A 14,242-nucleotide genomic window follows, 5' to 3' on the forward strand; every position below is an offset into this window, starting at 1 on the left:
GGGATTTCTTCCTGATATAAATACAACCATGTTTAGATCTTATCTAATACAGATTTTTTGTATGTGTATATATATATACACACATATGTGTACATATAGCTGAAGGGATACATGATAAAAGCCAGTATAATTATTTTATTGCTGTTTCACAGCTACAACAATTAAGTAAAATTATTCTTCTTCCACTGCACAAACTATATTTGCAGTGTTAAAAACTGGCATAGACAGATTCCAGTATCTGTTCTGTGTGTCAGTCCCTGCTGAGCAGAAACAGTTTTGTTGATACAATAAGATGTAAATATTATCTGACTGCCCAGCTTCAATGAACGCAGCCCACTGAGAAGACAAACTCAGAAGAGTCTTAGATCTCGCCTGAGTTAGCTGTTTACCTCTGATCAGAAATTATTCTTGGCACCTTTCATTCCCCTAGTGCAGACTATACCAACCACATGCTAGCACCGTGGCCTTTCCCTCTATCCTGTACATAGCAGGAACTTTCCAAAGCAGAACCATTGTCATTATTATCTCTGACTTTTGAAGGCTACTGGTAACTAAATGACTGAAATTAAACTATTCCAGATTTCCAGACTGATCACTTCCGCTTCTGATATAGATTTCTCCATTTTTCCATCAGCTTTGTGTCTAGACAAATAATCTTTTAATTTGAAAAATGGCAGATGTTGAGGGAAATAAGGAGACTATACATTCTACAATTGAGATGTAGTAAACAAAACACCCTCTAGCACATATGACTTGGACTTGCACATTATCAAATTTGGTCCAAACTGCAGGAAAAATACAGTGAAATCCAGGTGCTTGAAAACAACGTGAAACCTTTGTCAATGACTTTATGAAACCAGGAAATCACCGTGAGGTGTCATTGCCAGCAGTTCACTTTAATATTGTTCAAACGTTGTCCCATTATAACACAGCAAGTCAATAAACCTTAAGGGTTCATATTGCCAAAAATAGAATCCATAGGACAGAGTAACCAGAGGTGAAATGCAGAGCCTGCCAAAAGAATCTTCTGTGTATCCCCAGGAACGTTGCATCCCAAGGTTTTAGAGATTGCAGTTAAAGTGATGTCCTGTCAAAAGGGACAGATATTTAAGCATGCCTACGTAACTTGTGTGCATTCACTATTGCCAACCAGTGAAAACAACTCCCAGGCAGAGCCTATTATAATCAATCATCTCTGTGACGAATAATGTTTTTTAGAGGTGAAATAGCCTCTTAGATAATCAAGGCCATTCTAGAGCTCTGCCAGGGGCTCAGCAGAAGCAGAATACATTTGATATAGAAGGTAGAAAGTTGGTCAATATCTGGCACCTCTCTGGTAGGTTGCGGAACCACACGATGTATTAAGTTATCCCATAATATTTATTGAGCTACATGAGCATCCTATATATTTTAAATATTTCTTCAAAAGTGAGAATCATTAAAGTTACCTGCAAAATGCGTTTCTGCCACCTATAGTGTTTGTATTTGTAGATGCTGAAGTTAAATTGTGAGCCAGTTAGCAAATCATGTGAATCCTGAAAAACAGAGCAGAAATCAGCAATATGGCCACACTGTTCTTTATTATCTGCTTAAATCCAATTGCGTTCTCTGATGAAATCTCTCTCAGTGAACAGCGTTCAAACAGCACTGGAGGTTTTGCAGAAGAGCTCCAGCATGGAGAGACATGGAAGTCTGATTTTCACAAGCACAAAGTATCCACAATTCCTGCTGAACTAACGAAGGAACCACGGGTTAGGATGGAAGGCGAGAAAATAGAAAGCTGGAAGATAGGAAGGGGAAGAGCAGAGCCCATGGAATTGTACTAAACCTGTTTCAACACGTGAGTACAAGGAGTTTATTAAACAGACTACGTAGCAAACAAGAATCACACCTGACTTTAAAGAAAAGTATGTACAGAGTATGAATGCTGTACAGTAAAATGGAAGATCTTTGTTCCTTCTCATTAGAAGAGGACATACAATTTGTTTTCTGGTCCACTACAGCAGCAATTACTGTGTGCATGGAAAATGATTTCATGATCCTCAGGAAACTACAGAGAATGGAAGGTCACAATTCAGTTGCATAAAATTTGGATTTGTTCTAATAATTACCTGTCATAAAAACTTTAATGCAGCAGGAGTAGGAAAGGAACCTTTTGACTTCTCACTCTGAGAATATATTTCCACGTTGCTCTACAATGCTCATTTTAATGTTTTTGTTGACGCCAGCCCTTCTGCAAAACTTGTCCTGCTTTTTTATTAGGTTTTTTTTTTTGCTTCTCCTTTCTCCCAGCCAAAAAGTTAATAAGCAGTTCAGAAAGTTATTTTTAAAACTTCCCAAAAGCACCAGGTTTATCTCAAAATCACTACTAGCTCTTGCAGTGCAAAAAAATTCAGATTGTGTCATCAGCACATCATAAGATTTCAGTTTCCTGGAGATGCTCCCATAGGGAGGCTGGTTCAAAAATCCAGAGCAGAAGGGGAAATAGATAGTGAAAATTTCTCCAAATAATTATTTTGCCCTACATTTATTAGTACAGTGCTTGATGTTGTGGCAGAATAACAAAACTTATATGGATACAAAACTCATATGGATACATCTGAGCTAGATTTAAACTACTTAATCCAGGTAATAACACCAGTGTAGCTGCAGCATCTACATGGTATATCCATTACACTGGAGACAGGTAGCATTAGCCATTAGTAACTGATCTATTTGTCTACAGAGCGCATATACATTTGCACAAGTTGGGACTGTATCTTTGAAAGAAATGCAGCTCAACCAGGCTTTCCAGAACATGCTCATACTTTTGAATGTCTTGCAAAATAGATCAAAGGAGTGATGTTACCTTTTCAGCATACACCTCCTTCTGTGCCAAACGCAAAGCTCCTTCAATGCTCACTTCTTTATTTTTCACCATGTTCATAATTTTGAGGATTTTTTCCTGGTTTAACTGCAGGAAAAAAAAAAAAAAGTCAACCAAATATTTTTAGAGACTATTTTTTCATCTGGCTATTGAGGACACAGTGTGCTTGCCACAGTAACTGCCATAAAATTACAATTTCATTCATATTTTACATTCTATCGACAACATGCCCAGCAAATATAATCTCCCTTTGAAACCTGATGAGAGTACACCAGATATCAAACATACAGGGGCTTTTACAATTTTAGAAGACAGGGTGGCAATATCTCACAATAGAACTGCCGGGAGGAAAACTTTTTTAGTTAGAAAATCTGGTAAGAAGTGAAAATATCAATTTTGCATGCTTGCCTGTGTCTTACCCTTAGCGTAGAGTACTGCATACAGAAAACATGACAAGAAAAATCAGGACCTCTCAAAATTTTCAGGGTGAAAGGGGAGGGGAAAAATTGATGTTGGCACCAGCAGGTTCAGCTGTCACAAGCACTTATCTAAACACGTTAACAAGCCAGCATTACACTTCCCTTTTCTTTTACCAAAAAAGGAGGTTGCACTGTCAAATTTGTATCACTTTTTAGGCTTATGCACAAATTTATGTCACTTTTAAGTGAATCAGTTGGGGTTTGCAATGCGGATATCGAGCAAAATAAACAGGCAACTGGAGTAGCCAGGGACCTAGAACTACAACAGCTTACACTGTTGGTAAAACTATTTCACAGACTTTGTAGAAGGAATAAACAACCTCCTCTGAGACAAACCAAAAAGTTCCCCATGTGATATCCATTCCTCAGCAGCAGCAGAACTGGGAATTTGGAAGGAGCGTGTAGGTTTTACCAGGAGAATTCAGGTATTTGTGTTATATCTAGTAGCTCAAGTATTCAATTACCTACAACAGACATTTCCTATCGTCCTGGAGAAAGACCACATCAGCAGGACGTAAGGTGCTACAATGCAATATTTCTTTCAAATCTTTCAAAAGAGTTTTAACTCTTCCATGTGGACAATCAGGTGAAGAGCCCTCCCCAGGAACATCTCCCAGGCTGCACAGGAGTAAGGGGAAGGGGCAGGAGAGAAGTCTTGGGGAACAAGAACAGGACCTCCCCTGTATCCCTATCGCTGGAGCTGAGGTGGGGATCATGCATTCAGAGCAAGGCAGCTCAAAACATCTCAGCACTGCAAGCAAACCTGAATTTGGCTACTCCAAGGATGTGGCACCAAGACCTGGATGAGTTTTGCTGTTCCTGCCATAGGAAAAAGAAGGTAATCCCTAGAGAGACAGGTTTGCTGCCTGGGAGGGCAAGCGTAGGTGGTAATTTGGGCTCCTGAGAGCTACCAGCTTGGCTGCCTGAGACTCGTGATTGCAGCAGCAGCCACCAAGGTGCTTCCCAGGGCTCTGTGGCAGCACCTTCCTGCCCCAATCAGCCACTTGTTTTACCTACGCCTACAGCTTCTCACAGATATAGCAGCCTCTGTACCAAAAACTCCAGCAACACAGCCTTGCAGCAGAATCCTCTCCACCCATCCAAACGCCACAGTCACTTGGCACAAGTCTGATGGGCAACATAAAAAAAACCAGTCACACCACAGAGGTCAGGGACCAGTGAATCCATAGGTTCTTTTTTTTTTTTTTAAGAAGTCACACTACACCAAACACACTTTAGCTTACTGAATTTCTAACATCTCGACCAGTTTCTGAGCAACAGACACATTGTATGCTTTTACAGCCTACAAATAAAACTGGGAGTAAAAGAAGAAGAAATATTTTGTTTTTAAAACCCTGGGATTTTCAATGCTAATATAAAGGTAACTTATGGCATAGCTCCCAGCTGCAAATAGTAATGTGAACAGCGAGGGAAGAATGAAAGCAGTCTGATAATTCATTCACACTTGCTGAGGCACAGAAGGTTCCTACAATGACCTCCACAGTCTGTATTTGAATTTTAAACGGCCATATATTTACACCACACATACACTGTATACGATTAGATCTTAACAAGATAATTCCCCGCTGAACAGGCTCTGTGTAAGCAAACAAGAATATGGATAGATTTGGATTGAAAAATATAGTTTCCTTAAGGCTAAGCTGTGCCAGCTTGAAAGTGCAAGATCCTATTTATACAGGATAGCAATTCTTAATAGGAAGCTGGATAGTCTTTTGCAACTGTTAGGAGCTTTTGTACAGAGAAGGTTTCAATGATTTTGCATCAGAATGACAATAATAACATAAAGGTAACATCACAGCCTTATGTCAAACGCACAGGCTGATTAACATAAACAAAAAAAGTATTTATTTCCTTTGCTTCAGTACACAAGTAATTCAATGAACAAAGTCAGTTGTCATTTCAATCTTGTTGTGTTGTCCAGTTATATGATGCATCATGCACATCTGCATGGATACTTCCTAAGAGTGGCCAAGAAAACAAGAGTTTCAACTTCAAAATGATGAGGCTTTGAGTATTTTTGTTCCTAGGATACAGGCAATTTGGGTCACCATCCCCGTTCTGGCCAAATATTCTCTCTAGGACCAAGAAACCTTATGACAACAGCTCTGCCAAAACCAAGACATTTTCTTGTAATTCACTGTGTTTCTCTTTTGCATTGCTGAAAATTTTCAAAGCATTTTTGTTTGTTTCTTTTAACTTTATTACAAAAAAAAAAAGAAAATACAGAAAGGAATGCATTTTTGGCTCTATAAAGTATCCAGCTCTGGATTCTACTTACTTTCACCAAAGTCTCTTTTTAGACTAGAATCAAATTCTGCCCAACACATGAAAACAACAGGGAACATCTCTTAATTTGCTTAATAATATGTGAAGATAAAAGTTTGCAAAAGAGAAGCAAAACATTTTGTATATTACAAATTCAGGAAGGTTAGTTAGTAAGTTAAACTACTAACAGCTAATGCATTCCCCAGGGAGCACACAAAAGACAGTGCTTGATACAGGTTATTTTTAACAGCACCCTGTTGTTTTAACGTCTCTGTTAGCTCTCTTCCTCTCTGCACATCTGTAAGCAGGCAGGGAAACATTTCAAAAGACAAGAGAGGCAAAAAAGGCACTTTCAGCTTATGAGAACTGTCAAAATTATTTGTCAGAAGTCTGTCTAGCTCGCTTCGTTTTTTGACAGCCACACGTTAGCGTGGTATTTTTACTTGCAAGCAAGACTTGAGTAACAGATCTTGACCTTTATCATATTGTGTCTGTGGGGCTTTTCTCTCAGCACATCACAATTTTTGCAATGCTCATTCTCGTGTTTGTTTTGGTTATGTTTTTTTCTTAAAAAGAAACAATTTTTGTCATATTATCCACCAAAATGCCACTAAGTCAGATCATGTTATATTGTCTAATATAACATGACTGGTGCAATCAAACAGAATGTTTTTATGCAAGGTTGGTAATGTAACTTAGGAAAAAAAATAAATTACTCTATTTCAATGCACACTAAAGAAATATATGAGATTGTGTTAGTAATGTGTTTACTTACCTGCCAGGCTAAAACAGCTTGTTTAATGCAGATTAAACTTTCATCATCCACCCAAAATTCAGTATAACCATATAAAGGATTTGAAAAATTGACGCTTACAATTGAAGGAAGAAGGTGGGACTGCAGGCATTCTCTGCGTGCCCATTACTCTGCAGGATGAGGTTTTTATATTTTTGGCCTAGATATGGCATGAAGCGTGTTTAGTGGCAAGATATGAGATTTCTGGTTTATTCTTGGGCAGCTACCAACTCAACACGCTACATGATCCCACCCAGGGCTCCCCGACACTCTCTGTTTACCCAGTATATTCTCACAGCAGGCCCTAAGAGGCATGGAAGGTTTTGCAAGTAGTCTCCACGCTGGAAATATTACCATAAATTACTCCAGGAAGGTCCCCAGCCCTTCTGGGCAGCAACCAAGAGAGGTTAAAGCCACATCATCTGAGTCCTTTACAGCTGATTGAGCAAAGCAGCACACACAGAACGTGGGTAACCATTCAAGGATAAGACATCCTGTGTCTCTTTTGTCTCTCTCTCATCCTCTAATACACACTGGTTCTTATTCCCCAACCAATCACAAGGTTGCTGTGACTCCTATGAGGTCAATGGAGATATCTGGGCTTCTCTAGGTGGCAACTCACCACATGTAAGACCTGTCTCGTTATCTGCAACTCTTTCTCTCCACTACCTACAAAGGAATTGGAGCTACGCGGCATTTGCTCAGCTTATTGTTATTCTGTGGAATTCCAAACTGAATCATAATAATATGACAGCAATGTAATGCAAAAAGACTCCTGGAATGTGGGCGCATACACCCATGGAGATGCAGACCAAGAAATCTGGCTGTCAGTCAGCTATAAATATGATCTCAAGTATTACAAACACTGGCACAAATCAGCGAGACATTATTTCAGGTTTACTCAGATGAAGATCATAGCTAATACGCACTATCATTTCCTGTAACAACAAAACCAAGTCATGCAGAAATCCTGCCCCCTGTACAAATGAGGAGAAATTTTTATTCAGGTCTAGTCAAGCTTTTCATTGTTAAGCATTCTTTACACTTGTCCTTATTAAACATTAACAGCGGTAAACATTCTCATCTGCTTGCTGCAAGGAATAAGAGACAAACCAGCTCCTGGCTGCCACGAGACCCCAAAGAGAAGATTGGACCAAGAGGGCTTCTTTCTCATCCTCTGCACTCCACAGTAGCATCTCCCTTTTAATAGTTTAAGCGTCAATGCTCCAAGGGACACAGGGGCTCAATCCAAGAGGGAAGAGTCAAGTAGTGGCACATATTTCTTTACAGAGATCGCATGAACTTCTGTGTGTAAATCTGACCGAACGCTAGGGTGGTCCACATGAAAAAACATGCTATTTTAACACACCTGCCTGGCATTTTTTATCCAGCGTTGGGTCATATTTTCATTCAATTTGGAGTCCAGTTCTTAATAATAGAAGATTTTGTTTTCTATCCAGAACAGTAGGATAAAGTAACTTTGAGGTAAGGCCTTCTGGGGATTTTCTGTTGATTCAATGCCTTCCAGCTACAGTGCACAATACTTTCTGCAAAGCAAGTACTGTGGAGAAGCCTAAAAATAAGCGCTAGGATATAATGCGGTGATTGACCTATGATGAAATCTCAAGTAGCAACTTCCTTTTCCAAGCTGTGCTTTTAAAGAAAATAGTTTTGGGCTTTTGGGGTTTTCTTTCTTTTTTTTCCCCTTTTTTCTTTAAATCAATTGCACTGGCTTAGTTTACTATGGATATTTATCTTTTTCCCAGTATGATGATGAGCTGCTCTCTGCCTGCACGTTGAACATATCATTTAAGTGATTTTTAAAGACAGAAGACACAATTCAGGCTGCTTTAAAAGTTCCAGTCTATTGTTATCAACTTTTACCTCCCAATACGTTCACTTTTACCAGGACTGAGCTTGGCCCAAAGCGTACTGAATGCTCCCATATATTTACAAGGGAGTGGCTGTTTCTGTGATTGGGGTATCTGAAAAACCTTCACTTGTACTTTACATAAAATATCAATGCAGATGACTGATGTGAAATTTTTACGTGGCAAGACCATCTTTTGTAGCCAGTCATAGAGATAGACTAATATTATTTGTCAAACAGAGTTGCTATTCATCAAATAAATTATCCATCTGTAATAATGTTTTGCACTATTTGTTCAGATCTATATCTGGCTGAATAATATCTGTCAACATTTATTCAAAGAAGGCGGCATTCATCAGACAAGAGCTTGATTTCCTTGAAAACACTGGAAATTCTGCCACTTTCAGTAGCAGCCAGAGAAGCCCAAAGATATTTTATTATCATTTATTTTTTATTGGTATAAAGGTATATAGTGATTAAGTACAACAACAAAAAAGTCTCAAAAAGCTGGTCTCAACAATATTTAGGAGCCCATAATATAAACTGGTGCCTAGTGACATGTACATAGTACAGTGCACAGCACAAGCTAGTCTGCCTGCTTCCAGTTTTGAAAACATTTCTGCACCAAGGAATCTCAATACCTAAACATTTCTTAAAGTTCCCTCTGAAAAAGTGGCAGTTTATAGGTGTTGCATGAAGCAATTACTTACAGTTTCCCTCAATCACCACTTCAGAGACTGGCACGTTCTCAGCAGGACCCTCCTGCTCTAACAGCACTTAGAACTTGTCAGGAAATGACACTTGCAAAGTAATTACCAGGGTTTCACTGTGAAAACCCAATGGACAAATTGAGTAGCGTTGCACAGGAGTCTGACTTCATTTTGTACTGTTCCATGTTTTCATTAATGACCTGCTGATGGACTAGCGATTGTGTTTATTAAATCTGCAGACTTCGCCATGAAGGTGGAAGGAACTGCAAGTGGGTTGCTAGAGGAATTCAAATTCAAAACAAGCTTGACAAATGAGAGAAGTAATAATACAAAATTCAACAATTGGGGACAAAAAGAACCTTGAAAAAGTTCAGCAGGAATTACCAGCTCTGCAAGGACTGGCTGAGGAACATATTCTCTTCAGAAAAAGACCCAGAAGTTACTGCAGCTCACAACCTGACACAAGCTAACAATACCACGCTGTTGCAATAAAAACAAACGCCCCACTGGGAGGTTATGGATAGCAGCACAGTCTGAAAAACACAGGTAATCTTCCCGGTACCCAGCACCAATAAAGACTTCTGCTGGGATAGCATGTGAAGTTTTCCACATCTCCAGAAAGAGTTGGACGTGTTGTAGGAGTTTTACTCCAAATGTTGGCCTCTACAAAGATGAACTACATTAAAAAGGTATAATTACATTATGAAACACAATAAAGTGAATTCTTCAAAAAATGTAAGATTTTTGTGTGGCAAGAGACATTTCTTGCTGAGCATTGCTGTCAGTCAAAACTAATTAAGTGGGTGCAATTTGATTTACCTAAATAAAGGTAGTTTGCCTTTGAAGTAGCTGCTATGGGAAGATTTTCATAAGCATTCAGGGACAGCTTTACACTAGTCACATTTAGTACAAGAGTAAAACACTCATGGATTTCAGTGCCCTGCCACCACAGAAACATACAGTATATGTCCTGAATGATACTTGATTTCAAAACAATACTTAAATCCAAATTTACCTAGTAATTCCTTGGTGTACTGAGGTATAACTTAAATGCTATGCTACAAAATGGATTGAAATAGAATAAAGGTGATTCATACAGAAATATTTCAGTTTGTTACTGAAATAATAATGTTCTATGCCTTTAGTTACAGTAATTTAAATGATCCACGGTGATAAGAACTACTGAAGATTACCATCTTTGCTTATTAACAAGATAGTCCAATTAACCTTGCAAAGAAACAAAGATTATTAGACTATTTATCAGTGACATCTATTGTGGAGAAAAGTATGCATCCTCCTGTTCGCAGGCTTACGATCTCATCTTGTGCCCTCGTGTCTTGCGAAAGAGACACATACCAAGCAAGAATTGGGCTGCTAAGGTTATTAAATGCTGAACAAGACTCATTTCATTATACTTGAGGTTTATTAGATAATATTAGTTAATACCTGCTGAGCAAAAAGCATGAAGCACAATTTAGAGGACGCAACACTGATTTCATGCCTGTTTAACTGAGAATCCAGGGTCTCCACGAATTTTACATTAATTAGCTGGAACATTCAACGTACAAACTCTTCATTATGTTCTAATCAAAACAAGGTCTGAGAGCTAAGAAAAAGCCTCAACAAGCATCCATCTGCTGATATATCATTTCTGACCTAACTTTTTTTTTTTTCCCCTCCCAGGAATCTAGTTATTAATAAATCATCCTAGTGAGATATTTAGGTTAAAAGGGTCTATTTCTCCTTGTCACACTCCTCCTAAATTCTGACAGATTTAGCAGAACATAATCCTTTTCTTGTTAGGTTCATAATATTTCCCAACAAAAATACACTACATTTTCAGAACAAGGATCCATTAGTTAGACATCTATTTATGCTGGGTCTTTAAGACCTTTCTTAAACTCAGGAAATAATTTCCCTTCAGAAAGAGGCTTGGCAATATTCATTGTGCTCTCAGTTTCAGGAACTTGCTCCATATTGAGAATGAAACAAGACAGATGGAGCTGCAAATGGCTCAGTAGCAGGAAATTTAACTGAGGGATTTCACCTTTGTATAGGGGATGAGGAAGACATATCTCAGGACAAACTTCATCCCTGTCCCACGGTCATTTCTTGTCTTTGTTGTTTTATATGCTGCTTCCTGCTAAGTATCAAACTCATGAAAATTCAGTGCAGCCTCCCTGGGTCTTTTGGTCTTGTCTTATACATTCCCAAGCTTTGAGGTGTTTTTTTAGATGAATCAAGGAAAGGTGAGCTCCGACTCCCACGCAGACTGTTTCCATATTGATGTTTTAGTCTGCCTGCAAGTAATTCTGCCTTTAAGTATAGGTGCAGTCTCAAAATAATATGCACTTTTACTGCACATCTCATCTAGCAGTTCTGCAGAACCTACAAACATCCATGTTGCTGGTCCAAGGAAGCTGAACCATCTCACACGCCTTCTGCTCTGGCTTTACATCGGCTACAAGGAGCAGAGTGTACTGCATCCACATCTGTGCTGGACTAACCACTCTATATGTACAGTCAAGTTGTTAAAAATCCCAGTAGATCAGCAGAACTTCAGATTTCTAATTTGTAGCCTAAAAACAATAACCCATCTCAGAAGCTACAAGAGCTTCTCCCAATATTCATATTCATGAATATATATATATGTATCAGAAGATACGGAACCATTTGGCCTTATTTAAATTGAATTTATCCCTTGGTAAATATACAGTAAAAATCTGCTTTAATCCATCTTGGAAAAGACAAGGGGAGAGGGGGTGGGGGGAAGAGATGGAAAATAAAAATTACTCACCTAAGAGAGGTGGCCTTTAATAAAATGTCTAATGAAAATTGTACTGGAGAGCCATAGGGATAAAGCAGTTTTAACTCGATTAAATTAGGAGAGGGTGGAAAAGCAAAAGGGCTGACAACAGGTCCACCTTGCACTGTGATCTTATCGCCTCTCAGAAGACTTAGATGAAAAGCCTCAGGAAGACATATAGTCAAGTTTTTAAAGGCGTTCACAAAAAGTTTAAGAGACACATTTTTCTCAGATGCAGTGTTGTTTTGCGAATATTTTGTTACAACCTGAGCTTTGTGCTTATGCTTTATTGCAGGCCTTGGGGAGTGAAAGAAAGGGAAAAGTGGCACCATCTGGTTACAGTTTTCTGATTCTCACTCATACAAGCCCTTTCTGGCAGCAAACGCTTGGTTATTTCCACATCTGTGCTGCCCCTGACCTCCCCAGTGGTATGTAAAGTAAGAAATAAGAGCAATGATTCATAAAATGCAACTCGGGCCATGCATCAACACCAAGACGTAAACAGAGGAGCTGCAGACAGCAGGGAAAGGTAAAATGCTTCCAGCCTGGATCTGTGCCTTTGCAGCATCACTACCTCCAGCATCTTCTCCAAATAGATCCCAGCAGCTCAGTGCCAGATGGGACCTGCAATTTTGTTATACTTCAGGTGCTATTACCTCTGGTGAAGCAGTTAATATCTGTCAAACTAAAAGACTTAGTCTCTGGATCACCTGTTACAACACCCCCCACAATCTCACAAGGCTAAGGAGGCTGATGTTATATGGAGGTAACCAAAGGCAGCAAATTGTTCTGTGCTCTTTTTCCTCTTCAGCAAACCAAAGAGCAATAAAAAGGTTTCACCCTGGTTTATGAAATCACTCTGGTTTTTCTAGAGCCTTGCCTAGAAAATCTGTTCTATGAACACCTTGCACTTCTCAGGGGAAAAGGTAAATCATGCAAACAGGGCTGGATCCAGCCCCCCTCTCACGTTCTGCTCAAAGCCGCAGTAGTTGGTAGCCAAGCCTCCTGCAACAGCTGCCCAGGATCAACTCAGGCTGCTCCACCTTCTCAGCCTACACATAACACAATCATCCTTTCTTCTAATTGCTCTTTGCTCCAGGTCACACACCAGGGAATCTCTGCCAACGCATGCTATCAGTTATCCCAGTTAGAGAGTTTCCCATTGCTTAATTCACCAGGCTTCCATGCATGCAAATACTGGAACAAGCAGAATGCTACAACAACTATATATCTGACTAATTCAATAGTGCTGCAAGCTGATGTATATTCAATTCTGGCATATCAATCACTTCAAATTCCAGTATGATTATCAAAAGACTGTATTTGTCTACAATATAAACCGCTTCTTTTCCTGCTCCTTATGGAAATTTTCAGAGCAGATAATATATAGTATTAATAAATCCTCTCTAATGTGGCAATAGAAAGACAGATTTTCCCTTTGTCCCTTTCTTTGATTCAGGAAACCCTCACACATTTCAACTTTGTTAAGAATAAAGCACAGAAAATATTTGTTTCGTACACATCTTCTGCAAACACTTGCTGATATATTAGACCAGTCTGAGATCATATCATAGAATAATCAATTACATTAAGCAATCTACTGCAAATTCCTTGCCAATAAAATACAAAGCCATTTTCAGTTTCTGATATGCCACCTCTTCGGTTACAACAAATAGCACTTTCACACAAGCCGTAACAGTTTCTGCCTTTACCTGTGAAAAAGTGTCTTGTGTTCTTGTATTATCCATGTCTCTGAAAATTCTGTTTATTGCATCAGTATCCCATATGGCTGCAAACTACAGTTTATTCATGAATCACACCTGCTTTTCCACAGCATGATTCTTGTTCTTTCTCTCTGCTTCTCTCTCTCTTATGAAATCTTGCAGCCAATGGCTTTTATTAAGTGTTACTTCCTTTTATGCTGAGAACTGAAAGAAACAATGTTGTTTTGCTTCCTCATGGCAGCTCTGTGAAAAGGCAAAAAAACATAGAACTAGTTTATTTACTTTTCCTGAACTGATATTTGTGTTCCAGTGACTTCCCAAAATCATTGAGCCATGAAGGCTGAGATTATGATTTATTACTGTATGTTGGATCTATCTGAACACCCAACACATTAGTTAACCAAACAAGTTTCACACTAAACAAAGTTTGCCTGAGGAATTACACACACGATTCTTGGTTTTCACAGCCATATTTTTATGCACAGTAGCAATCTTTAACATACGCTTCAAACCCCAGCATGAACACGTGCATATTGGATGAAAGCACAAAAGTGCCTGCAGGTTAACATACAAGATTCTTGTCAAGATAAAGAGCATTTTAAACTCTCCCTTTGTTATCTGCATCTGAGGAGAGAGCCTAGTGATTAGAAGAGGGAATTAACAGTAAGGTATTCCTAAAATCTTACCCTGGCTCTGACAAAAATTGGT

The 14,242-nt window shown here is 39.0% G+C and overlaps 1 protein-coding gene across 5 annotated transcripts in view; it reads right to left on the bottom strand.

Annotated features, from left to right (window-relative positions):
• Positions 1 to 13,700, bottom strand: part of LOC138728525 (uncharacterized) — a 49,736-nt gene extending 36,036 nt beyond the window's left edge. For 4 of the 5 annotated variants that reach the window (XM_069871948.1, XM_069871951.1, XM_069871950.1 and 1 more), the window contains exons 1-3: positions 13,523 to 13,700; positions 2,849 to 2,953; positions 1,449 to 1,535 (exon numbers count right to left, since the gene is read on the bottom strand). In XM_069871948.1, coding sequence (XP_069728049.1) covers positions 1,449 to 1,535; positions 2,849 to 2,953; positions 13,523 to 13,558 — 228 coding nt within the window. In that variant the 5' untranslated portion in view covers positions 13,559 to 13,700. The remainder of the gene's footprint in view (positions 1 to 1,448; positions 1,536 to 2,848; positions 2,954 to 13,522) is intronic. The other variant, XM_069871952.1, reaches the window with a different exon arrangement.
• Positions 13,701 to 14,242: the final 542 nt, after the last annotated feature.

The sequence above is a fragment of the Phaenicophaeus curvirostris genome, chromosome 18, assembly GCF_032191515.1.
Source record: "Phaenicophaeus curvirostris isolate KB17595 chromosome 18, BPBGC_Pcur_1.0, whole genome shotgun sequence".
Taxonomy (NCBI): domain Eukaryota; kingdom Metazoa; phylum Chordata; class Aves; order Cuculiformes; family Cuculidae; genus Phaenicophaeus; species Phaenicophaeus curvirostris.